Here is a 26,596-nt window from a genome sequence, read left to right on the forward strand (position 1 = left end):
CAAATGCAACCAAGCTAAACCCCAGTGTAATCACATGTTGGCTACAAGTAAAAGCCCTCTTTGTATGACAATGAGCACTGGTAATGCAGCTCCTTTTTGTGGAGTAACAAAAAGAAAAGTAACTCAACACTGTTTTGTTTTTTAACAGTAAATAAAGGCATCTGACAAATTTTGGGTTCATATCTTAGGGTTCATATCTTAAGAACCAATAATATTTGCACTAAACAAATGAGACTTCAGATGTGTCTGAATGAACAACTTGCCAACCTCCTGATGTAATTTAAGGCATCTACTATAATGAGTTCTTATAATACTGCTGGATAGTACTACAATATTCTGTAATATGTTAAATGACATTTACGGAATGGATTTAATCAGACTTAAAAGTATTATGTTTTCATAGACATTAAACTGTAATGAGTATATCTGACATGTCAGAATCTGTAAAGGACAACAGAAATTAATTTGTTAAAAGGATAATGAAACTGATCACTACTGGAGAGAGGAAATCCTTATCAAGTCACAAATGTACAGGTACATCACTTGATTAAATTTTTTTGTGTGTTTTTATTTCAATTAGAAATCGTGAACGTTTTGCAGTGTATAACTTATATTTACTATTCATTTTAACTTCTATTTCCTTATGTGGCAAAGCAAAAAAATAAATCTGGTTTGATACTTCTGCTTGCTATTTCTACTTTGATCTTCTGCAAATTCCTGCAGCGTGGGCATGGTGAATATTCTCCATTATACTGTTGATGTCTTATGTGGCTCTGAATTACCTCTTTCCCAGGCAGGAAATCTTAAGTCTGTTTCATGGCCCCTCAAACAGAAGCTATACCATACTTTTCATCCTCTTTATTGCTTTTTGCTACACCTTTTCCTGCTCTATTTCTCTCTGAGATGAAAACATCATTTTGTAACTTTATGCTCAGTCTCTGTTTTTCCTACTGTGTTACATACTTTCTAATTTTGACTAAACTTTGTGATTCCATTCCAGATTATCAGCCACAGCCTTTCTTAGATCTTTTATTCGGATTGGTAGCAGATAACATAGAGGTTATTATTATGCATTTATAGTTGGAGTTATTTTTTCCTATCTGCATTCTGTTGTATTTATTGACAGGAAATTTCATACACCACTTCATTTCCTAACTGTTCACTATTGGGTCCCTCTGTAGTTCTTCTGTCAATTTTCTGAATAAACGCTGCTGTGTCACTAACAAACTTTGCCATTTCACTTCTTTTCTCCTTCTGAATAAACTAAACAGCACAAGTTGTAATATTGAAAATTACAAATCTATTGATTATTTCCCTTTGGTTTTTTTAAAAAATAAATCTAATATTCTTTTTTCTTTTTTTTTTTTATTTTTAATTTTCACTCTTCATTAGATTTTTCAGCTAATTTTGTGTACAGAGATCAGACTTGTAAGTATATAGTTCAGGACCAAGTTGATTTGATTTGACTTGGTTTTGAAACCAGCTTTTGGCACACTCCTGCATTGATCCCAGCACCTCAAAGCTGTTTGCTGGGCAACTCTTCCTGTTCCTCCAACTTTCTCGTTTTGAGGAGATACAATCCATGAGGCTTAGTAAGAAGATGGAAATGTCTGGGCCAGAAGTCCCTCTGCTTCTCCTCCTTCTTCATGATCAGTGAAAAGAGTGCAAGAGTCTTTCTTGCCCCCCAAAGGCTGTACTTCTCACACCTGAGCCCTGGTCAGGATCCCCTCTACCTCTGCTCACGTAAAACTCATCTCCGACTACAAACACGCTTTCCATTAGCTTAAAAGCATATCCATCTTGCAGTTCCCCAGTTTTTCCCCCCTCTGGCTTGCAATCATCATAACTGTCCCCTTCCAATTCCCATGTGCATAGTGGGTAACTATCAGAGTTATGCGACATTTTTTGTTCTTTTTTTTTTTTAAGTTTACAAGTGATTTCTTATTTGAGTATTGTTACGCAGCTCAACCATTTTGTTCCTGATCTCTTTGTTTTCTTGTCCTGAAAACTCTTCTGACTGATGTTTCAACCCAAGTCAGTTCCTCAGACTTATCTCTGTGGGTTGTTAGCTTTTGATCTGAGGGTTGTGATCTGTTGACTTTTTTTTCCTACTTGATTTATAGCTGGCCGGCAATTGGTGGTGCATTGAAACAGTCTATTTTTAAAACCCTATATTATGTGCTGGTAGGAATTATTGCATATTGCACTTAGATCATACCTCTGTAATAAATGGCAATACTAAAGCCACACTGTCCACTGCAGGGCATCTATCTGGTGCATATTAAAGGCACAATTCAATATCATTCTAATATTAGTCTTTGAGAGAGTTGTGTGATTTTTTTAGTATTGCATGTTATTTTTTTCAAGTATTTTGTCACAAAGTGAGGAACAAGAATAATTCAAGAAAATACTTGTTTCATATGCTAGAATGTTTTGGTTTGTTTTGTAAAATAAAATGGCTGTATGTTGCGCATAACTGTTATTCATTCTCTCTTCAACTGTTATGGGACATGAGTATCAACAAAAACTTAGCCAATGGCTTGTAGTAATCCAAAATAATGCAATGTATCCTTCAGTTCTTATGCACCTACCATTGTATTATAGCTACATCAGAAAATCCCTGTCTGTCCGGCTTTGTATGCAAAAATATTAAGAATACTAAGTCACTGAAACTTTTCCATTTGGATAATTCTTGTCAAGACAAACTTAGCAGAGTTCATATCAGTTATCTCACAGGTGACAGCAACTTCTTTAGGGTTTGTGAGATAGGCTATGGTCCTAAATGTTATATATGCAACATAGCTGCTAATGTTAATTTTTCAGCATAAAAATACATTGACAAAGAAAATGTAAGGAGAAAGGTAGATTAGAATTTTTATTTTTGACACTTTCACTTTCAATAGTTTTTGTTTTGAAAAAACAGAGGCAGAAGGGGAAAGTTTTAGGTGGGCACTGTCTAATAAGCTATATTTTCTCTATACTTATATTGCATTAATTATTGAGTCCTTTAAAAATAATATGCAGTGTACCAGAGTCAGTTTTAATATTCTTGCTTACCTTGGTATAGGTAAGTCTTCTTCAGCTTTTATATATATATATATATATATATATATATAAAATCAAGTATGCATCACATACTTTCTGGAAAAAAAAGCTGTTAAAATAGCCATAGCCTTTTACTATTATTTACTTTCAATAATTTTAATTTTTGCAGCTACATGATTATCTTCTACATTTAAAAGAAAATAAGGGAATTGCATCAGGTATTCACTAGACGGATACCCTGCAACAAATATTCCTTATATTTATATTCCAGGAAATCAGTTTAGAATGATCTACACAAATGCACCACAAAGCCTGTTTATTTAGCAACTGCAGACAAGGTGAGCCCCCGCTTCAGTGAAATCCAATGAGTGGTATGTATCCAGGAAATAAGAGAGGGAAGGACTGTAAATTCTAAAACAGAAGATATGTTAAAATAACTAGCTGAGCGAAGACCTAGAGGGTTATGTTTTATCTCAAATTATTTGTAAACAACATTCTGTCTCAGAGCTTGGTATGGAGTTACTGAAAGAGCTGAATGTAAGCCAGACCAGGAAGATGTGAGATGAGTTTATAGGAAACAGACCCTGTTCACTCAGACTTCCTTAAACAAAGTTTGCTGACCGGGGTCACAGACCAACAAAGATAAAATAATGATAACCAAATAAATATTTCTGCTTGATCTCAGTTGCTTACATGTGCCTGCTACGTAAAAAATTTAATGAAACAGCCTTTCATCTCAGTGTAAGTTTTTAAGCCAACACTTAGCCTTACTCTTTTGCAACAAAGATTTGCATCATGTGCAAATAACTAGCAAAAACTGAATTTCACTTGGTGTGGTAGGGGTTGTACTGCCAGGGATGCATTCAGGGTGTCCCCCTGCATGGTGATGGCTCACTGTGCCTGCCTTGCCGTAGCTGGCCTGTCCTGTGCCACTGTGGGGTGGCGGTTGCTGAGGGGCTCCACACTTCTTCCCTCACCACTTTCTCCACCATGGAAAAAAAAAAAAACCAGGGTGGGCTCCTGTCTTGTGTCCTGGGAGGCTGAGGAGGACCAGAGAGGGACCAGAGAGTCCTGGCTGTGTGTCCCAGCCTCCCCTGTGTGGAATATCATGAGATAAAGAGAGGACACTTCTCTGTCCCAATTTCAAAAGCCTCCTTGAAACAGTTTAATTTGAGCTGCTGCAGAAAAATCATAAGAAACCTTCTTAAAGGAAAATATTAGACAATCTACTTATAGGATAGCCTACCAGTTCATCTCATACAGGTTTTTACTCCGTGCTTTGTCTATTGCAAAGTAACTATAAGTTCCATGAGACTTTATGCAAAGCTTCCAAAACTGAACGCACAGAATGTTGTCCTGCTTTTCGTTTCCGTTACGATTTACATTGAACAGAAAGGGGCTGCACATCAATAAAAAGGTAGGCAACAATAACAGGAAAAAAAGTAGGAACCCTTTCTTCTGCAAAGAGGCAGCACTCTTTTCTCTCTGGCAGAGAAAGGAGCACAGTCATGAATCTTGTTCAGAGGTCTGGAGTGGTGGACCTTCCCAAGCACAGCTTATGTGAGTGCAAAGGAAATAAGTTACCCTCGTGTGGAGGTGGAAAAGAGAGAAAAGCTTATTGTTGACCCATAACTATTGCACAATTGTAGCAGGGAAAGAATTTCTAAGCTGAATTGTAGCAGATAATGCAGCCTTTGGGGAGTGGAGGAGGGAGCTGAAGGGAAGTGAGCTTCCATCAAACTGGGGGCTCTCCACGTGCCAAGGGAATGAGGGGGCTCTGGTGACTCGGAGCTGCCCAGATAGCAGGCGTGTGTAAGGTAATTTTTTCATACTCGGCATTAACATAAGCTGATATTTTTAGAGAACAATGAAAGTGCCCTTGTCATATATTTATTTGTCTTGCATTTCAGGCAAGGAATTGAGTATTCTCCTTTTTAATCATTTTTTTTTTCTGCAGTCTACTAGGCACCCAAAACTAGTGATAGCACAAGTAAAACAGAAAGGTTCCTCAAGTAAAATTTATTTGTTTTTCATCCCCCATGAAATATAACTCTCTACATCCAAAAAATGAAAAACAGTAAGGGATCTGTTCTCCTCTTTCTGTACACGTGTAACTCCATTTAACAGCAGCAAGATTAACACACGCCCTTTAACTCTCTGAATGCCTGCATGCTGCACACCACAAGCAGCCTAAATCTGAAGGAGGTGGATGCATGAATGCCATTAGGAAGTTGCCTTTTTTAACTTCTCACACTAGTCTTTTTTCTTGATATATATATATTTTTGTCAGAAATTCCCATGTGTGGCTGTAGCAACTCGCTGTAGCAACTTTTTTTTTTATATAACTTTTTTTAAGGGAGTTGGAGCTTAAGCAGAGCTTCTAGTAGGGGCGGAAGACAGAGGGAAGCTGCAAATGAATTGCACCCAGGTGCGACTCTTAGCAGTGCTAATGGAGGACAGCAGAAACCATAGAGCACCTTTTAGTAAACTTTAGTAAACCTTCAGAGGTCAAAACAAAGCACTGTTGTCAAACCAATTAAATTGTTTCTGGAGAGCTTTATGGTCACTCAGAGAAAGGTACAAGAGAAGTTAAATTTTAATTATGGATCTGTAGTAATTTTGGACCATGCACAGTTAAATAGTAGGAAAATATAAATATGAAGTCAGAATAAGAGTGCAAATGCACTGCAAATTTATGCAGTAATCTGACTTTACACATCAATATTTAAGCTTGCTCTCATATTCAACCAGGAAAGAAAAGAGAAACTTAAAGCTGAATTAACTTCTTACTACCAAATTTTGCCTCTGAAAGCAGATCATTTTTTTTGGCCTGGCTGCGTGTGTTACTTTCCGTTTTCCTCTGCCTCCCACACGCTAATGACTTGTGCATGGAATTCTCTTACCCTATGAATATATTTTCTTTTTAAGCACAGTCTCCACAGAGGTGGAAAATGTGAATGTGAAACAAAACTTGCCATCCTCAGAGAAGGTTAAAAATCTAAGAGTGTGTACAACTCAGTCCTAAAAGTCACTCTGTCAAGACATAATTTACAGAGGTTTGGTTGCACAGGCATAATTCTGCATTTCCTTGAAGATGAATACTTTTATACATTCGGGCGTGTGATTTGTCAACACAGCTTTGTAGCCTGGTGGGCAATCAGAATTTGTCTTAGTGGACTGAAATGACCCAGAACAAACTTAGTACTTAATCTTCTTTATTGCTGAAATCAATAAGCAGATCCGAGTGCTGACAGTTCTTATGTAGGGAGTGTAAAGTAGAAGCACCTGCTCCTTGAACCTCTGATATTTTATGGGCCGGAAGTTCTGCTTTGTTATTTGACAAAGAACGTCTTATAATGCATAAATTAATATGAGGTCTTTTCTTTGTGTTAATTTGAACAAGCAATGTGACAAGATTAATGTATCTCAAATGTTATCATCTGGAAGTCAATGAAAAATACCTGTACAGTTGGGTGGGGACAGTGGGCTGTGGCAGACCCTGACAGTCCAGGCGAGATGCATGGTTGTGGCTGACCATGCTGGCTTACAAGTTACCGTTCTGGAGACCCCCATACTAAAGAAGGGTTTAATCCCTTCCTTACATTAGTAGATCCTGAATATATTCACCAAGGTTGTCTTTGGTTTGGTTTGGTTTTAGTTTTTCCTTTTTTTTTTTTTTTCCTCTGGGTTTTATGATGTTTTTGAGGTAAGGAATATGCTCAAACCTTAAATTAGTTTTCCTAGAGTTGTATTTTTTTCTATCACACAACAACTACTACTTCCTGCAGTTTCATGTAACATTTGTAACTATAACTTGTCCTGAAGAGAATGAAATGATCATTAAAATGAGAGCCTCTGAATGGCAAAAATTCTGGCCCAAAGCTACTCATAAGTGGAGTGGTTATAACTTTGGTAAGATTTAGAATAACCCTCAAGTTTTGCCCTTTTTCTTTGTGAAACTGCCAAAGTACTTCTCCGGAGGGGTAACCCTGAATGAAGAAGAAATACAAAGTAACTGTGTGCGCAAAGCAATCATAAGACATAATGCAATTTATATCCATGGAAATTAATATCTTATGACAGACGTAGTGAAGAGAGTCGTCAGAATTTGGCTCTTGAGCTACTTGCATATCCATGTGCCTATTTATAACATTTTTGTTTACTTGATAATGGAGAATAATCAGAAAAAAGCTCTACTGAATTATGAGTACTGTCAGGTCTTGTATGAAAAGTATTAAAACTTTAAACAAAACGGTCTTCTAAATTCCTGTCCTTCTGGTCCCACAGACTTATCTTGCTTTTACACTTTTGTTTAAACTGTTCTTTCCCTCTTTTTCTTTTTCTTTTTAAATTTGGAGTTGATTCAATAACCTAGTCTTTTTTTCTTTTTCCTTATTTATTTTTTCATTTCTTGCAGATGTTAAAACAATGAAACCCTCTCTCCTTCTGGAGCAGCGCACAGCAGCCATGACATCTCCTTTGGTCCTCCATGGAAGGTACGCTGTAGCCTGCTGCTGAACTGTTATGACATGTCTCTAGCAATCAGAAAGAAAAGCTGGGAAGAGCATGTGACCCAGTGGATGGGATTGGCTTTAGAGTCTGTGGAGTATAATACAGCATGTCGTCACGGACTCGTAGCTGATAACTTGCAGACAAGTATGGAAAAAGATGAGGTTTTGAGTGTGGACCGGAAAGAAAAATGCGCTTCGTTTCCAGAATGCTGTCACAGTGGAGAGCCGATTGGCTTCCCTGCAAAGCAGCTTGGAAATGTTTCAAAGGAGGTGGATGAAAATGATAACCATGAAGATGAGGAGCATTTTCTGGAGGCCAGCACAGAAACTCTAGTCCATGTGTCTGATGACGATGATGACTATTCGACACTCAACCTGGATAGTGTTAACTACCACATCACTGCTGTTGGAAGGGAACCAGAAGCTGAAGAAAAGAATTTAAATGGAGCAGGCTCCTTAGCACAGATGGTACCAATGATGGAGGGTAACAAGGAAACTGAAGCATCTGGTATAATTGGGGATATTAGTAAGAAACCTGGTTGTGACATAGTTCCTAAAGAGGAGATGGAAGAAGACACTTGTGGCAGTATTGGAAAAAGCCTGGAGCTTTGTAATTATGAAGGCTTAAATGAAGTAGTAAGTGTAGAGAAAGAAAATCTTTCTAATTCTCCAAATGTGAAAGAAATTATTATGCCTGGGAAACAGCTGCTTCATACTGCTGTAATTGCACAACAGCGCAGGAAATCTGATGCTTTTAAAGATGGGCTTGGAAAGTCTGAGTGTAATGTGGTAGAAAGTGGGATTTCTTCTGATTCATGCACCAGCAGTGATAGACAACCATGTTCATCAGTGGAATCCAGCGACTGCCTTATGCAATCTTCTCCTTGCTCTCACATCGCAGCAGTGGAAAATGGTCTGGATGAAAGTGGTTTCACAGAACCTCAAGCGGCCCCTGAAAACAAATGCCTTTCAAATGTCAGTTCAGCAGAAGATATTCAGTGTTTACATTTAAGGAATCATTTGACCACACAAGAATATTCAGACAGTCAAGTGAAACTGCGCAAAAGAAAGGTAGGATGCTTGTAAACTGCAGAGGTTGTTTCCAATGTTTTCCCCCAGTTTCTTACAAACATGATTCTGTGACTTACTGATTGGAAATAAAATGTATTTTTCAGCCTTTTTTTTTTTATTGTCAGATTTTTCTTCAAATAGTTTTGAGAAAAATGTGGCTACAGGTTTGAGTTTCAGAAACTTTTAAGGTTTGAGAATGGTTGAGCTGTGAATTTGGAAATTCCTTTATGTTCACTTCATTGTGTTTATATATATATTTATATGTTGCTCAGGGCTAAATGGATCAGCATCTTCAGTGGGTTTGGGTTTATTGTTATTATTTCGGTTGCTATCAAGTATCATTAGCTGTTTTAGGAAAGAGATTGTGCCTAGAGGTTTGGAAATCTTATTCAAAAAGAACAGGGGAAAAAGTGGAACAAAAGTGCAAGAGGAAAAAAGGACATGGAAAAATTTTACAGTAGTTCTTCAGTTTTCAGGTCAGCCCTATGAACAAAAACAACTATTTCTGAGTTTGAAACAATGTAATTTTAAAGCAACCTGAGAGTTACCCTTTCTACACAAAGTAAGGAAGAGTATCATTCCAAAACTTTTAATGGCCAGATTCCCCAGCAATAAAGCTCCCATTGGCTTTCATGGAAGGAGTTTTGCTGGCTGTGGCACTACAGGATTCATCCTGAAGTCTGGCTTTCCGAGCTATCCTGCTAATTCTTCCTAATAACCAGCGTCTAATTGTTTACTCCTCCTTGCCTTTTTTCATTTGACATAATACATTTTTTGTCTGTTTTTTATAAATCTGTTCTCTGTTAATTCTGGTGTTGTTTGTTGGTTCTGTTTTTCTTTTTTCTTTTTTTTTTTAATCAGTTGTAGCGCCTCAGTAGTTGTTTCACTGAACCACAAATCCTAGAGCACAAACTCATATGTTCTAAAGTACTGTATGCCAACACAGCATCCTGAGTAGCTGGTCCTTGCTCCCTTGCATAATCCCTTTACTAAAGTTAACAGTAAAGTGATATGGTTGGAAACTGTTTGTGACTTTTGCAAAAGGTTTCAGAAGCTCTTAAAGCCTGTCTTCCCTTAGTAGTTCATGCAATCACAGTTAATGTGCCAACTGTTTGACTGACCTTGCAGTAGCTATGACTCCGAGTTACAACTAAAAAAACAGGATTAACCACATGATTAGCAGTACCAGAAATGCTAAACACCCATCTGTAGGTAAAATTTCAATTTTTATTTTTTTAATTAATAGATATTGTATTGGAAAACTAATTGATTATGATAACCATAGTCTCAACTGCTTTTTCTGCATCTCCTTTTTTACTAAGCATAGTTGCTTATATTGATACAAACATGTCATATTGTTAGCAAGATTAATTTTTATAGTGTAGTTTCAAAACCTCATTCAAAAATACAGATTCAGTTTCTTTTTGTTATGTACAATCACTGCGCAGTGACTCTGCCCACATTAGCTTTCAGTGTAATATATACTTTGACTAGCTTTGATAATGCTGGTTCCTATGTATCTTCTTATTTCTTGTTTTGAGGTCATGCACTCATATTTTAAATGTAAGCTCAGAATTATATTTGAGAATATATTTGTGCTTTGTGTTTGTGTCATTAAATACTTAAATAAACAAAATATATAGGTTCCAGGGAGACTGTAACAGTGAGAAAAACTAAGAGAGCAAGTGAGCATAGAAAGAAGCAAAAAAAAAAAAAAAAAAAAAAAGTTGCTTCAGTGAAGGTTGAGAGTTACATGGCTGTAGCAACTGCGAAGCCATGTTTGTAGTCAAGGGGGACAAATTCGGAAGGAGCAGATCTGAAGGAGTCACTTCATAATGCTTTGGTTTAAAGAACTCAACCAACAACTGCTTGGCAAAAGGGGAGAGAGATCTGTTGCATCTGGTATTATTTATCTCTAAGTTTGCAGGACACTTCTACAAACAATGTTCCTGCTTGTGGGATTTTATCACTTATATTTAATCATTCACTTTTACAAAAGGCTGTCTGTGTTGGTTATAATCTGTAATGAAAAATGTGCCTATGTTTACAAACTTTCCCTGAAAGCCACTTTTATAACTTTAACAAAACATTAAAAAAACAACAGACTTGAAACTGAATCCATCCATAAATGTCAAGTATTTGCTTTGCAGTGACGGGAAGACCTAAGGAATTGGGAATGGTATATAAAACCTTTTCTCTCAAGGTCAGCAGTTCACACAGTGCAGTCAAGGCCTAAAACACACCACTGTCTGATTAATGCTCAGTGTCAATTATAGTTGCACATAAATATGTGCTCGTAGAGGTCAGAATACTGGAAGAGGCAAATGGAGATGAATTGCTAAAGGTATCGGGGCACCCACACCTCAAGGTGGCACCCTGGGGGACCACAGAAAAGTGCTGAACTCAGGTACTTTGATGACAGCTAAGATCTTAGGACCTCTGAGTCAACATCACTTTGCTCTTGCTGGTACTAAATTCTTCTGAAAACCTGTTCCTCGTTAACATATTTTAAACTGCTTTTAATTGTGGCAACAGTGCATGACCTCTCCTCTTATCTTGTGATCTGCTGCCTTCAGACTGAAGCTGAGGTGAGACAGTGTGAATCTGTTGTGCTTGCTCTGCAGATGAATGTAGGTTTGGGGGCTTAAGGGCTTAAGTTTAGCAACTTTGACCAACACTAGCTCCATTTCAGTAAATTGGTTTAGTCATGATGGATGTACTGACACTGCGGATGCTTTTTGCAGTCAGGTCCAGCTGTTACAGCATTCTTTGCTTCTTCAAGTCACCAGGGTTCAGATAGTTGAGGCACAGTGCTGTCTTCTCCTTTGCTTTCTGAGAAAGACTTCTTAAGCTTCAGAAGTAGGAAGAGCCTGAATTTAATTGTGATAAATTAATGATGATAAGTCTAAATGAAAAATCCCACAGTAATCAAACTTTCCTTTTTTTGTGTGTGTATGTGTTGACTAAAAGTCAATTCTGTTTATCTATAACATAAAGCTGATGGTTATTAATGACACACAGTAGCAAAAGCATAAATGGATTTATTAAATGTGGTTACACCAACTAGTCCCTACTGCATGCTGTCCCGGATTATATAAATTTTAGATTTAAAGCAATGACAATCGTACATTCTGATTTTCCAGAGATTTGAATAATCTTTGGAACAAATGAGCTCTAACGTTTTTAGCTCAGGGGAATACCGATAGCTCACATGTATGTTCATGTGTATAGTGCAATGGAGGTTTTAGAGAACAACTTTATGCAAAACCAGAAAGTATTGATTATTTATTCTCAAGGGCATACCACCAAAAGGAGAAAGTTTAGTTACTATAGGTTGATTGTAAAATGGGAAGAAAATAGCTATTACCCTGTAAAGAGCTTTGCAAATTTTTGCTTGTGCTCTGTTTTACACTTTCTCCAAGCTGCTCGTTTCATCAAGATTAGGGATAGGAAGCAAAATCTTTGGTGGGGACTACTGAGTAGGTGCACAAGTGCACCAGAACTGTAAAATGTTAGCTAAAATAGTTTTTCAACACAAAATAGCAAGTGGGTTAAGGCACACAGTTAAGAACCTCTCCTATGAAGAGGTGCACACAATTAAGAACAGTTTACTGAAAATCTGTAATTCATTGCAATAATTTAATACTTTTCAGTCTGCCATATTTTGTGTTCTAGACTGTAATGATATAAGAAAATATAAATTTGCTGCTTTGAAAGCAGCCTTTTCCTCAGGCATCTCAAACCAATGTTCTTTTGCAGTGCTTAATAATGTTGTTATTTTCATAAACCTGTGGAAGAAACAGAGAAAGACAGTATTTTTTGAGAACTCCATAGAAAGAGCTTTCAAGTAAATCTTCTAAAAATAGGCTCTCTAGGACTTCTAAGTCATGTTTAAGATAGTTCAGATAAACTTTGGATCAGAGGATGAACTTTTGGTTGCTTATCTAAATTAAGTATTATTTCTGAAACTTTTGGGGTTCTCTTCTAATGTGAAACTTCTGTTTTACTATGGAGATACTTGAGCATCTTTATCACTCAAGTGGTAAAGAGTAGTAATAAATTTTTGTAAGATTAATGGTGATAAAGTGCTGGCTGAACTTTACTGCGCATAGTGCAGTGAAATTAGAAATCAATATGTAATTGATTTCAGGAAATGTTATGGATGTATTGTGCCTGATTTGAAAGTTATGTCAGCTCTATTCCTTCAAAGAAAAGATATAGCCTGGGATATTCCTTCAGGGAGAGCTAATTCGGTTATCAAAATAACTGGAGTATATTTGATTTTTTGTTAGTTTCTCTTCACATGTAATCTCAGACTGGATTAAGTTCATGAAGAGATTTTGGTTATGTGACGCTGAAAAAAAAAATGAAGTAACCAATCTTTTCAGTGCATGAATCCCACATTACTCTTTTATGGGACTTCTACATTTAGTGTTATCTACTCATAACTCTTTCTGGTGGCCACCTTAGAAGCTTTCCAATTTCAAATAGTTTATATTATCTCTAAGTCAGTCTGAAAAGACTGGAGAGTATAACAATTAGGGCTATTCCCTAATGCTCACTATTATTGTTACTATTTTAAGCCACGTATCTAGATTAAATGCTATGTGTTCTGCAAAGGACACAGCCAGTATCAGTCGGTGTCAACAAGATGCAAATTAATTTAAAGAAAAGATAATAAGGATGGCAGTAAATGAAGAAAGAAACCCAGGTAGAAAGGTAGAAACCCATTTCTGTATAGCTGTGCCTCTTCCCCACACTAAAACTTTTGTGGTTCTTAAAGTTAGATTTATCGTTTTCTGTACTGATGCAATAAAGGTTGTTCCATTATTTCATCATTTACTGTTATATTAACATTAACAAAAAAAAATGCTTAGCTAAATTCAGTCCTTTCCATCCATATTTGCTACTTGAGTATTAGTCTTTGTCCATGAGATGTGAAGGATGATTCTTCCGTTATAATCTGTAATATATTCGGTATTACAAGGTTAAAACTATGCTATTTATGGAGAGTTAGAAAGTTAGTTTCTTCCACAAGCTTCTGCTTGTATCACCCTGCAAAATGACTTCAGAGGAAGCTTCCATAACCTTGCCTGCTGGCTTCATCATCCCAGTAAGGTACCTGGGGGAGAGGTGGTAGGAATGCTTCCAAAAAATTCATAAAAGAGGTACCTATTTTACTTCAATGATTTCCTTACAAGCCTTTTCACTGCTGTCTCTACTATTCATAGCACATGATCCTTTTCCATTGAGTAGTCAGTTGTCAGCACTAGATTCTTCTTGAAAAAATAATGCGAACCTGTTTTGAACAATTGTATCCAACATTTTTAGATCTATTTCTTATTTTATTGCCATAAAAATACCAGCCATTAGGTTTCCAGACCTGTCACAAGTATGTCTTTCTGGTGTCTTAATCCCCACTTACCTTGATCCTGTCTTTGTTTACTGGTATAATTTAATTTAAAAAATAAAAAACTATATTATTAATAATAAGCTGAATTAATTTAAGTTGATTTAAATTTCCATTTTCATACCAGTCTTCAATTTCTTTTTTTTTTAATTTAGCATAGCTCTTAGTGTATTTCTGTATAGAAACTGGTTTAGTAGGGATCCCAGACTAAATTATTAGTACATAGGTAATAATGGCAGATGTGGACTGGTTCGGGATACACCCTTGCTAGGGTTGCATTGTAGCAGTAACTCAGGTCAGCCTAGGAAAGACACGCACAGATGATAAAAGTACAAATATAAATGAAAGGAGTATGCAGGAACACAATTAAAAATGAGAATATGACTTATGCTATAGCCTGATTTGGCCATAGGGAATTGAATTTACCTTATCATGAGATTTAGTCTGCAAATGTGGTTCAGCTAGAGCAAGATGACAGCTGTAAAGGTTAGTGATTTTTAAAGTCAATTATTTTTATTTACATCTTTACAAAAAAAAAAAGTGATGTATAAATGCATTCATTTTTCACAGTTTTTCTCAGTATGTATTTTTTTAATAATTCTCTTGCAAATATTCTAGTGGAGCAATCCAACATGCAGAACATGATCTCCTACATTCTCCAGTTATTATGATAATTAGAAATTCTGAAAATTTGGATAACAATGGTCATAAGAGACCAAGGTTCTGCAGGTTAAATCCAGACATTAAAAAAGCATTAATGTATGTCAGTGGAACTGCTGTGTTTTTTGGATGTGTTTAAGTGCCTTGCTGAACTTGGGTGTTGTAGTAATTTGTAACCTTAGAGACCACAGAAGCTAGTAACTGTAGAAGCAGCTATCGCAGCAAAATTACTTTGAAATTATTGTTCTTTAACTATATTTCCTGTATAATTCAGATATGCAGTTATGCCAGAATAGATTTGTTTTCATACATGGAGATGAATAATATCATCTTGGCATCTAGCGAATGTTTTTTTCTGAGTTTTGTGAAGGACAGTGGGAAATACAAATTGTGGAAATCTGGTATCTCTGTTCACAAAATGGTCATTCAAACAATGGAAATCTTTTTTTTTTTTCATGTAAAGAATCTAAATTTGCTATTGTTCCACTTCCACATCTCTTTTCATTTTCAGACCTACTTTTTAAAAGTTTTAGGAAAGTATGTATATATGTTTTTCCAAAGCTATAACGTTAATATGAGTGCTATCAAAAACTGATGAGAGATCCGAAGCCACAAGAGCTTTTGAAAGGCTAGTTGTAAGCCACATGTCTCAGAGCTACAGTCTGTAGTATTAGTACAGTGGGCAACTGAAATCAACAGTTGCTTCACCACAAAGAATTTGCTGTATTTGCACATTGCTACTAAATGGTCATAATTTTCAAGGCATCAGGAAGAATCTGGCAAGAGCTGCAAGTAAAGCAAAACGAATAGTATGATTTCTTTAAAAACAAAACAAACTTAAACCATCTTGGCTGTCATGAATATTTCTCTTTTCTGCATTGAGAAGTTACTTCCTAAATTTACCGTTTAACAATGAAGATATAGGACAAAAATATAAATCGACTAAAACAGTTGATTTTTTTTAATTATGCATATTATCTATGGTAATTAGTAGAAAGTGGTGATCATAAAGCATTTCTGTTAATGTGATTAGATGACCATGAATTTACTCTGTTCCTCTCATGAAAATATGTATCTTAAATATTATCTCCATCTGGGAAGCTAAAGAATGCTTTCCCACAGACTTCCTTTGTGTTTGGACTGAAGTATGATGTATTTCAAACAATCTGAAAAGTATTTAAAACAAGCTCAGTACAGGATGGGATGATTGCCAGGCCATTACAGTATAACCTTTATGCAAATTTTAATTTGACACATTTTTGTGACAGTATTCAGCAATAAATTTTAGAGGCTGCCAGCGTTGTCTAGACTGCAAACCAAGAGACTGTTGCACATCAAGTTATGCATTAGTTGGATTTCAGCTACCTAAAATGGTCATGAAAGTATTTGTATTTATATATGGTTCATAGTCACACACGATCACTCCACCAAAGCGATATTAGACACCTCTAGGGATCAATGCAGAGAACTTTAGTTTCATGCAGTAATACTCAGAAATTTCTAATCTTGTCTGGGTTCAAAATAATTCAATGAAAACTTTTAAAAAAAATTTTCTTGTTTTTAAAATTAATTTTTAAGAAGTTGTGAACGGTAAAGGGCAATTATTTGCTGTTTGTAGACTATAAATTGCCAGTTTGAAGTCATAATAAATGAATGGACCAATGACCAACTTCCTAAAATGGCACGAGAATAGCACACCACATTTTTGAGGGAACTAAGCTAAGAAATGAGAAAGGAGTGGGCTTAGTAGACAAAAATAAATGTATAGCTTCTGGAAATGTGAAGCAGAATGAAACCACTTCGGCAAAGCCTTCTGGAGTACATGGGGCATCACCACTGTCCACAATACATTTTTCCATTGGTAAAAGCAAAATATAAGAAAAGGAGTTTGCTTCCTGGAACTGTTCATCCTGCCTTTTCACCACCACGATGTTCACTTTGAATTAACAACTGAGAGAGAACAGAGATCTGAGGGGCGTATGGAGATACAGCTTCCATCAAAACCCAGGCAGTGGAGCAGTAACCTGGAAAGTCAGTATCAGAGCACTCCCTCTGTCTGTACTAGTAAGCCTTTGAAGCTGTAGCAAGAGCACAGCAGTTTTTTCAGCACACCTGTCTGTTGCAGACCTGCCCCGTGCTAAAACCAAAAGCTCCTCTGTTAGCAGTGCTGTGCCTGGGGAGCAGGCAGAGAAGAGCAGCCCACCCTGGCCAGCCCTGGGAGCTGAGGCTTTGCAGCAGTGGCATCTTTGCCACTGCTGTTGAGGAGTATTTGGCCACATCAGTATGGTGGTGGGTAAGTCCGCAGGCATCTGACCAATTCCAGTAATTAAAAGCAAAGAAAGCAATGAAGCCCCCACGGGTTGAACTGCAGCAGGGTGGGAACAATCTGCAAAATGTTTTCTGCAGGTTTTCTTATGCTTACTTCCCACCTTGGTAGTACCTTTGCTCAAAAGCTACCTAAAAATGTGTTGCTCATGCTCGTGTCATTCTACCGCACTCTCTCTCTCTTAATGACACTGTAGGAGGTTTGTGGAGACGAGGGGGTCTATGCCACAGATAGGGTGTATTGAACATTTTACGAAACGAAACAATACTGTTTCTGCTGCCAAAAAACATTCCAGACTCTGAAGGATATGGCCTAAAATGGTTATGAATTCAAATTCAGATGGATATTCTTTCTCCTGGGAAAAAAAAATGTGAGCAGCAATACAGCTCTCTGTATGTATGCATGACTGTGTGCATGTGCTGGGGTAAATGTATGACAAATGTAAACCAGATCCTTGGTCTCCTTCATAAGTCTGTCTTAGCTGATGTCTCGTGCTTTTACAACAGTAGAACACAATGAACTTGGCTTATACACACAGAGTTAATGAAAAATTGGCTCACTGTAACGTGAGGATGTCCTTCAATAATGTGCCCTGTTACAGCAATAACTTTCATATCTTAAGTTTCACATTGTTTTTGCAGTCTCACCTTACGTAAGAGTTAAAATAGCAAATGCAATACGTAAAATATTTATGTTAAATGGAAGTTTGTTTATCCTTTCCCGTGGGATGCCTCCTTCCCAAACATTTTTGCACATAGCAGATTCAATTAAACAAAGGTTCCTATTTGGATATCCTGAGTGTCTTACTCATTTGGGTAGCTTTTTTTTAGCCTAAAATATATTATCTAATATATCTACTTTAATAATAATAACAAAACCTTTAAGGAGCTGATTCTGTTGTACTACAAGTTTTAATCTCTTGGCTGGTATTATCATTCTCCTTAAAAAGGTTTACACACACTGATGATATCATGCACATTGATATGTGTGATTCATGGCTGTATGGTATGAGGGCATGAAATACATAAAAAATAAGCAGTGCTAAAGCTTATGGCTTGTGCAGCACGTAACTTTGAATATATTTTGGAATAAAAATTGACATTTTTCACTGTGATGAAAATGAAAGAGCATGGCCACAAGCAAAAATTTGGGAATGTAAACTAAGCTACTTTCCTACACCCAGATTTTCTGAAACCATCCACTTTTCTTCTGGTAAATGCCAAGCTGTATTTATCTCACACAAATTTCATGGTAACTGTATGTGTACATCACACCTCACTGCATCCACTGAATTCATTCCAGCACTGTAAACTCACCTATTTACAAAAATTCCCTACTGCTTGATAGATGGTGACAAGCTGCTGTGGTAGATGAGCATAGTATCCTGTTCAGGCTTTACACTTATATAGAAGGTAAAATAGCAAGGGAGTGGAGAAGAGAAGAAATAGGACAAACAGGACAGAAATACGGAGAGACTGTTATATAGGTGGGGGAAAACTGGAAATTGAGTAGGTGAAAATTAGTTGATTTTCCCACATAGTGTTCAACTCTTAGCTGCACAAAGCTTTCTCAGCTCACAGAAGTACCTCCTGAATGATCTGCCTTCCTCAATACTGGCAGTAGTAGTCACAAACAATTTGGGGAGAAATTCCTCCATAGCTGTTCCTTGATTAAGGTTCTTGTGGATAAATATTCTGCGGAAGTTGTAATTTAGCAAATTTCACAAACATTCTAATAAGCCTTTAGAAAAGTCATATTGCAACTGCAGGTTCTTTTGCAATGTGTGTTTTAAATCAGTAGTGTTTTTGCAGACCGAAGTCTATGAATAGTTATGACTGTGGGGGACTCAGCTTTAATCAGATTCAGAAGAAAAACATATATTCCTGAATCCTGCTGTCTTGGGGATAGTAACAAAAGCCTAAGATTAGAACGTCAATTAATTTTTTTCTAGGTCATCCACACTTTCAGTCAGACAAAAATGTTATTCTTTATCTTATCTGTACTCTTCTTGTCAGCATGTTAAGATCACTAATTCTTCCCTTTCACTCCTGCCTTTTCAGAAACTCTTCGATTAATTTTTTTCTTCATTTCACACCTTCATCTCTGTGTGGCAGTATTAACCTCATAGAGCTTGTTTCTCCTCATGTATGTGAGTGAAAGATCACTCAGTGACTTGAGAATACTGTATATTTTTCTCCTCATGAGCATCATCATTTTATAGGGTTTCTTTGCAGACCTAAGGCAGCAGCAACGCAGAGTCGTGGAGTCCCGTGAACAGGTTAGGAAGGGAATATAAAGTTGCCGGAAGAAAAGATGAGCAACTTCCATGACTTGTACTCTGCCTTGGTATGATGGATAGAGCTATTCCAGACATCATTAAGAGTAAGATTCGTAGTCCCTTTGCCCAGCCATCACTTTAACATTTGGGCCAAATCTCTACCAAGTCCTCTTATGAGGCTGTCTAAGATGACCTGACACACACACCAAAAAAAAAAAAAAAAAGTGTCTTCTCACGACTTCATCAGCAGGGATAGCCTGTAGTGTCTTGGTCCCTAGTTTTGGACTAGTCCTTTCCATTACAGTTAGTGATGCTTGCACCCCGAGAAAACACTTCCTGGAGGACAACCTGTCCATGTCAACAGCATTGCCTCATGGAGCATAATGATGAAGGTTTAAATGTCAGCAGGGATGATTGCCTTAGGGTTTAAATAGAAGCTTTATTTTCTAACCCTAGCGTTCAGCAGGAGTGTTTACCAGCAGCAAAGCATAATTGCGGAGCTTTGATCTTTGCTTTGAAACATCTTTTAAAGTGTAAAGAAAACTCATCTATGCTGAGAACGGCATTAGAGGCTATTTCTGGAGTTAGACCAGGATTCTGAAGGTGAAAGGACACTTCTGCAGTTCTCTCAACAAGTCCCTGGGAAAGTTAAAAATAAGTCTTGCTGTTTAAAAAAAAAAAAAAAAATTGGCACTTGTTATTTGAGAAAATTTCTTTATTCCAGGAACTGCCTCATGTAGCAGAAATTTATTTACCATCTGTGTAGACTTGAAAAATTTTCCATCTTACCAGATACACAACTGAAATAGAAACAGATTTTCCGTCCCTATGCTTTCCACCGACCTCTGCTTTAAGAGAGTGTCGTTTTGAAAACTTAAGGCATTTTTGTGTTGACCGAAGTGGGATAGTGCAATTATAGCCAATCTGTCAAACCCTGAAGTTCTGCTGGTGACCTCAAGGGAAGTCACCTTACTGTTGCTAAGGCACATCATTTGGGGGAGGGAAAGGAGGAGTTTGCAGAGCCAGTCGCTGAAAATATGTTCTTGTTTTAATTACTGTTACAGCTGTTTTAATTACTATTACAGTACTGACTTCTAATCAAAAAATAGTCATTTGAGAAACGAATTGTTTTCATTTGGGTACAGATGTACTTCCTTAATTTCAGAGCTCTGCAACTGCAGGGGGAGGGGAAAAAAAAAAGGTTAAAACAATAATTGCTGAATCTGAAGTAACTCGTCCTTTAAAATGCAGAGCAACCTGTCTGTTTGTACCTCTGCATATCACTCCTGAGTGCTCACATGAATACTCAGGCCAGAAACGATCACAAGCAATTCCTAAGGGAGAGGGGAAAAAAAAAAGTCACTGAGGAGCCGATGTCAGAGTAGGCAACTGTAACTTTTATTTGCAATTCCTGCTTTTTTTTTTTTCCTTTCGGTTATTCTGTGGGTACGTTTTACTTCTGTGTTTATACGCGCTGAGGATTCTCAAGGACCACAGTGGCTGATTCTTATTTGAGGCTGAGATGTCTTTTGATCTCATCTACTGAAATAATACTTGTGTGAGGAACAAGCTTGATGTGAAAGGCAGGTGTAAAAATTTCCTCTTTGAAGTTCAGTGTGTTGATTTGATCAAGTATAAACTATCTGTTATTATATTATATGTTATCTATTATCACATTTTTTTCTGCCTTACCTATTTTTACCATCCTCAGTATTCACTAGGGCTGGCTGAAGGGACTTAACCTATATTGGCCCATCACAGATGCTTTTGCTCTCATTATTCTGAGCCTTTGAACTAGTAAAATTGTATGAGATATGACATTGCTTTAACTGCAAGTATTTATTACCCAACCCTTTAATCCAACAGTTTTATAAAATACTGTAGTCAGTATTTTAAACTACAATCTCTTTTTTGGACTTTTATATAACATTACTACTTGACTGCTCATGGTTAGGTAAGCTATGTTATATTTAAGCAAATTTATCATATAATGGTTAAAATGAACGTTTGAATTGTAAGCCATTCTATGTTCTTTCCTGTTGCTTATAAGTAACCTACCATCCCAAAATGAGGAAACTAGAATTTATATTCTCAGCGTGCAATGGCATGTAAAATTCAACAACCTCAATGGTAAAGTGTGAGTTGCAGTTCCTAAAGGAGCAGTTTTTCTCAATGTTTTCAGTTAGGTTTGTGCTAGTGGGTTAGGGCACGTATCTATTGTAGTGTTTTATACTGGGCCAGGAGCACGTTTTTGAAGTGAGTTTGCTGATTGATGTGATATAAAGTGTGATAGATGATGATGTGGAGCAGGCTCAGAACATGCAAACTGGATTCCTTTTGGTGGTCCACTTTAGTATCTTGCATTAGCTTCATGGCTGAGTTGACTGATGGTAATGCAGTGCTCCACAAAGAAAAAGATGTATTTTAATATGGCCATTAGCCAGGGAAAATTCTTCAGATATTAGAAAGAAAAAAAGGACCTCAAAGGGTAGCAGATGCACGTCTGCACACTGCAGCAGGTATAGGTTTAAAGAAGGAAATGTGAAAGCCCTGCTCCATTCTCAGTACTGGTCACAGTATCATACACCCGCTGTTTGTGGTATGAGGGTATTGCAAAGCTTTCCAGTCTGTCCTCCATTCCTGGCAAAACTGGCTGCAAAACATGCAGCTGTTATGACTGGACAAAGTTAACTACCAACAAATCTTCTCAAGACAGATTTTTTAAAAGAGGTCAGTATGCTGCAGTTTCCTTTTAGATGCATCTGATAAATATTCCCTGGTAGAAAAATATGGGTTCATGACTCAAGATTAAAATTTAGCCCCTAAGCAAACTTGTCAGTCTCTTGAGGTTTTTATACTACAGTTTTTGTTTCAGCTGTCTGAAATGCATCAGATCCAATGTAAAACTAGAGAAGAATATTTTCCCCCTGTGCTTGTGCTTTCTAGTTCTCTCGCTAATTCCCAGTAGTCTTGTGGTAATTTGTTCATTCTGTTGGCCAGCTGTTCAGCTCTCCATGAATGCATCCTCCTGATGTGCGTTTCCCAGAGTTTTACAAGTCAGTGTCCTACTGCACTTCAACATAAAACATTGTCAAAAACAAAACTATATACTGCAGATGATCTAGACAGGGAACATAATGCAAGTATAATCAAACTCAATCTGAAGAAGTGATGAGTGAGAAAGGAACGAGCATTACATAGTGTAAATGCTTAATTGATTTTAATATGTCTGAAATGGAAATAGAGAGGCTAGGTCTTATATACTAGCTTTCTTTTACTTTCTTAATTACTGCCTGTAGGAGAAGGGAGCTATTTGCTCATCTATTACTATTCTGTAGGCCCTTGATAGTAGGACTCTACGGAAAGGTAGTTAATAGCCCCCACCGTTGCCATAAAGATTAGCTCCAGTCTTTGGTAAGGACAGAATTGTGCGCTACAAAGGTGTGGTTTGGTTGTACAAGGGAAAGAGAAAGTGTGTGAGCAGACTGAAACAGAAATAGCTAATTTGTTCCCTAATACTCATGGAACACATTTTTCACCAAAAATGGCTTGTGGGATTACTAAACACTAAGTGTTAAGGGAGCTGAAAACAGGGATGGTTTTACCCCTGGTATTACCCCAGGATCTTCAAGACAAAAGAGAAGTTCAATAGCTAGAGTTTATTGCTCTCTCCTGGTTATCTCAAGGCTTTTTTATTTTCTTTGGTATCAAATATGCAAAGGAAATACTTGTGTACAGTTTTGTTTTAAGACTCATGTTTATTGTGAGCCCTAACATTTGATTCAGTGGTATACAGTGCTTGGATTCAATTTGAAATATAATTCTGTACAGATGGGGAAAAAAAAAAACACTCTTGTGTATAGAATTGTGTAATGGTAAATATGGTTTATAGTGGATATTTTGGATTTGGGCTATTTATCTAGTTAGGATGCTCTTTTATTTAACACTGCCAAAGATTTACACCCAGATCATAATGCCAGCAAGCATAGCAATGTGATCTGTGACTTAACCCAGTAATGCACAAGGATCCTCCATGTGTCGGGAGGAATCTCTGGCATCTACTTCATTACCTTGTCAGTCATTGTGTGCCTGAATGGTTCCCATTACTCCATGACAAATAGTGAGATTTGTCTTCTCTACCATGACAAAAGCATAAAATCTTCTCTCTTTCTCTGGGAGCCTCCATGTTGTGTGCATATGTATTACATGGCAGTGGTTTTGATCATTTTTGGCAGTGTGGAACAGTTGCTTTGTGATTATATCACTTTGCATGCTCTGTAGGGAAATAAGATAAGCATTCATTTGTTCTAGTTCAGTCTGTCCTCTAGAAATGATCTCCATCTGCATCTTACTTCTGTCTTTTAAAAGGCAGTATGAGAGTTTCTAGAAATATTCATTATAGAAGCTTTTTGTTAAAAACTGTATATCATTTTTATCACATAATCTCCAGTAAACATCCTACCTTGTTGATTTGTTGTTTAGAGAGACTCTAGCTCAAACTTAGCACACTGGGAGAAGAATTACTGATAGCAACATCAGTGCAATCATGAACAAATCAAAACAGGGAAGTCCTGTTATTTATTCTGAATCAAAGGCGCTGGTGTGTTAGGGATGGAGAGTTCTTTGAATTCCAATACATCTTTAAACCTTGAGGGTATACCATGTAGTCAAAATGGGCATTTATGTGTATTTTCACTTATTATGACGGTAGAATCCTATTAATTACATAACTTATAAAAGTATTATCCCAGTCATAATAATACAATGCATGGAAAATAAGGCAAAAAATAGAGAAAGAATTTGGCAATATCATGGGTATTTTTGTGAACCTAAGCCTGTGACTTACCTTTGGTAGCCAGGAATTTTGAACTCTCAGGGAAATCTGTTAATAAATAACCATTTAATTGTTTTTTTTTTTTTTTTAATTGAAAGCTTCCTCTGGAATAAAATAGTAGTGTTCCTATCAGGACATGTGATCTTTTAGGAGTGTTCTGATTACTTCTGCCAGATATTTTAAGGAAGTTGTTTTGATAGTCACCAGAGCCATCCACATTTCCTTGTTTCCTAGAATGTCAGAAAAGATGCTTCCTCATTAGTGATGGAGATATTTTTGCTGAGCTGTATCCACTGTCAAATGAACTGCCTCACCTGGGACAGGATATGGCCAGTCCTGTGGGGAGGCAGCAGCAGCACAAGGGCTGGGTATTTTGGCTAGGAGGAGACAGAAAAATGACAAATCTGGAAAGTTGCATATTTGTCTGTCACTTACTGCTGTACCCTCACTATCCATATCCATGGAAGTTACACGGAAGAATCCTATTCTTTGTTACCTGCTGCACTCGTGCATGACAATTGCCCTACCACCTGTTTATAAAAACACTGAAAGGGTTTAGTGACTATGTGAAAATATACTGCTAGCAGGCCAGAGAAAAATTCCCAACAAGAAAGAGATCTCTAATGTTAACATTTCACTTAAAAGCACTGCTTTATGGGAGCCAGGGCTCCTACAATTAGACAGTCTCTGCTAAGTTATGCTGCAACGGAATTTACTAACCGGAAAGATAATGCTTTTTCCTTGAAAGAAAAACTCAAAAGATTTGATAATTAGCCCTCAGAGGAGTCCATTGGTTGTTTCACAGCTGTGGAAAAAACCAGTAGAGACCTTATTTATTGACCTAGCTATCTGATAAATCGGGAAGAGATCAGTGTCATGGAATCTTTTTGAACAGACCACCTCCTGACACTGGGAAAGATCCAGATGAGGTCAAAACCCTCAGCTTCCTGTCTCAGAGAGGAAAAGGGGAAAAAAAATCTGATAAACATAAAGCTACACAGAGCTGCTTTGGAAGTCTCTGGAGATGAAGAGAGGTGGGGGCAGAACATTTAAAAAAACCCCACTTGTTAAATTTATCAAGAAAGTACGTGCATTCAACAAATATCAAGAAAACTCTCATTTACATTTTTCCGGTTTGATTACGCTGTCAGAACGGAGCCTGAAACATGAGAACCAGTAATACAACATCCCCCACAGACACAGTCATAGCGAACACAGTTCTTACCCCACTAACCAGAGCATTCAATACACTTCCAAATGTTATCACTCCAGGGATACATCAGAGAAGCAGGATTAAAAACAGAGGGGAACTTAGTCCAGCGGCCAGCACTGTTGCTTAGCTTCAAGTCCTGGTATAGCCTTAGGAGAAGCACTTCTCCTGGCTATCATTTTCACAACCTTAAAATGGAATTAAAATCATTTTCCCTTGTCACAGAGTACTGGGTGGTTAAATATATTAAGAAGACGCACAGAAACGTTGTAGTAATAGGAGCCATACAATTATCTGAGACACATTGGTAGAATTTCCTTAGAAGTTTTGAAAGCTGATTTTCAGTGTTGCAGTATTGCTTCTGCTTGTTGTACTCCCTCACATTCCATATTAAAATTCACACTTTGATCCCTGTGAGGACAAGTCTTGTATTTTTGATGCAACTGTGCATCAAATCATACTTAGATGAACTTCTGATTCTTGCACAGTCCCACACAAAGTAACCTGTAGGTGTGCTCTTACACATTTGCACGTGCTTCCTGAGGTCTCCAAACAGCAGTTTGAGGAAAATACGTTGCAATTTTTCCAATGCCTTTTTCTGCAATTCTTCTCTGTAAGCAAACGTTCATCTCAGCTCTCTATTCATCTCTTTTATTTTCAGGAATTGAATAAAAGCCTAGCCTTTTCTGATGGTATATACATATCAATACGACTATTGAACTTAATTGCACATTTAGAGACATTTATCCTCCTAGGCATAAACACCTCTAGTGGCAGCAGAGTCTAGCATGAAGTCAGAACCATTCCTTTAAAACAGGAAAATAAGCCCTGGAAAACAGAAAAAGAAACTCTTGGAATGAAAATGCCTCTCCTGTGCGTGCTTGTCCTGGACGATACACACAACAGACGGATAGAAATCACCTAGTTGAAATCCTAATTTTGTTGCTAGCAAACTCCTGGTTACTTAAAAAAGCCTCAGATTTCATCTACAGTCATCTAGTAATTTAGCTTGATGATAAGCTCTATTATCTCATTTTTTAAAATGCAGAGGAGCCAAATGGTATTTTGCTTGTGTTAATAAACACACTTAGTGAAACAGACGTATTGGCATTTGTGTCCCGTTGATATGAGTCAGAGGAAGCAGGATTTAACTCAAATAACAGTGGAACTAAAGTTTATAAATATTTTATTGAAAATTGTAGTTATCCATTTATCTTTCTTCAACGCGTAGACGGACGTGTTTGATAACAA

General features: G+C 37.1%; 1 protein-coding gene across 6 annotated transcripts in view; it reads left to right on the forward strand.

Annotated features, from left to right (window-relative positions):
• Window positions 1-26,596, forward strand: part of DLC1 (DLC1 Rho GTPase activating protein) — a 281,768-nt gene that overhangs the window by 62,701 nt on the left and 192,471 nt on the right. For all 6 annotated transcript variants that reach the window (XM_080591587.1, XM_080591591.1, XM_080591590.1 and 3 more), the window contains one exon: window positions 7,463-8,627. In XM_080591587.1, the coding sequence (XP_080447713.1) occupies window positions 7,575-8,627 (1,053 nt within the window). In that variant the 5' untranslated portion in view covers window positions 7,463-7,574. The remainder of the gene's footprint in view (window positions 1-7,462; window positions 8,628-26,596) is intronic.

This window comes from Anser brachyrhynchus (assembly GCF_964034855.1).
Source record: "Anser brachyrhynchus genome assembly, chromosome: 4".
Classification (NCBI taxonomy): Eukaryota; Metazoa; Chordata; class Aves; order Anseriformes; family Anatidae; genus Anser; species Anser brachyrhynchus.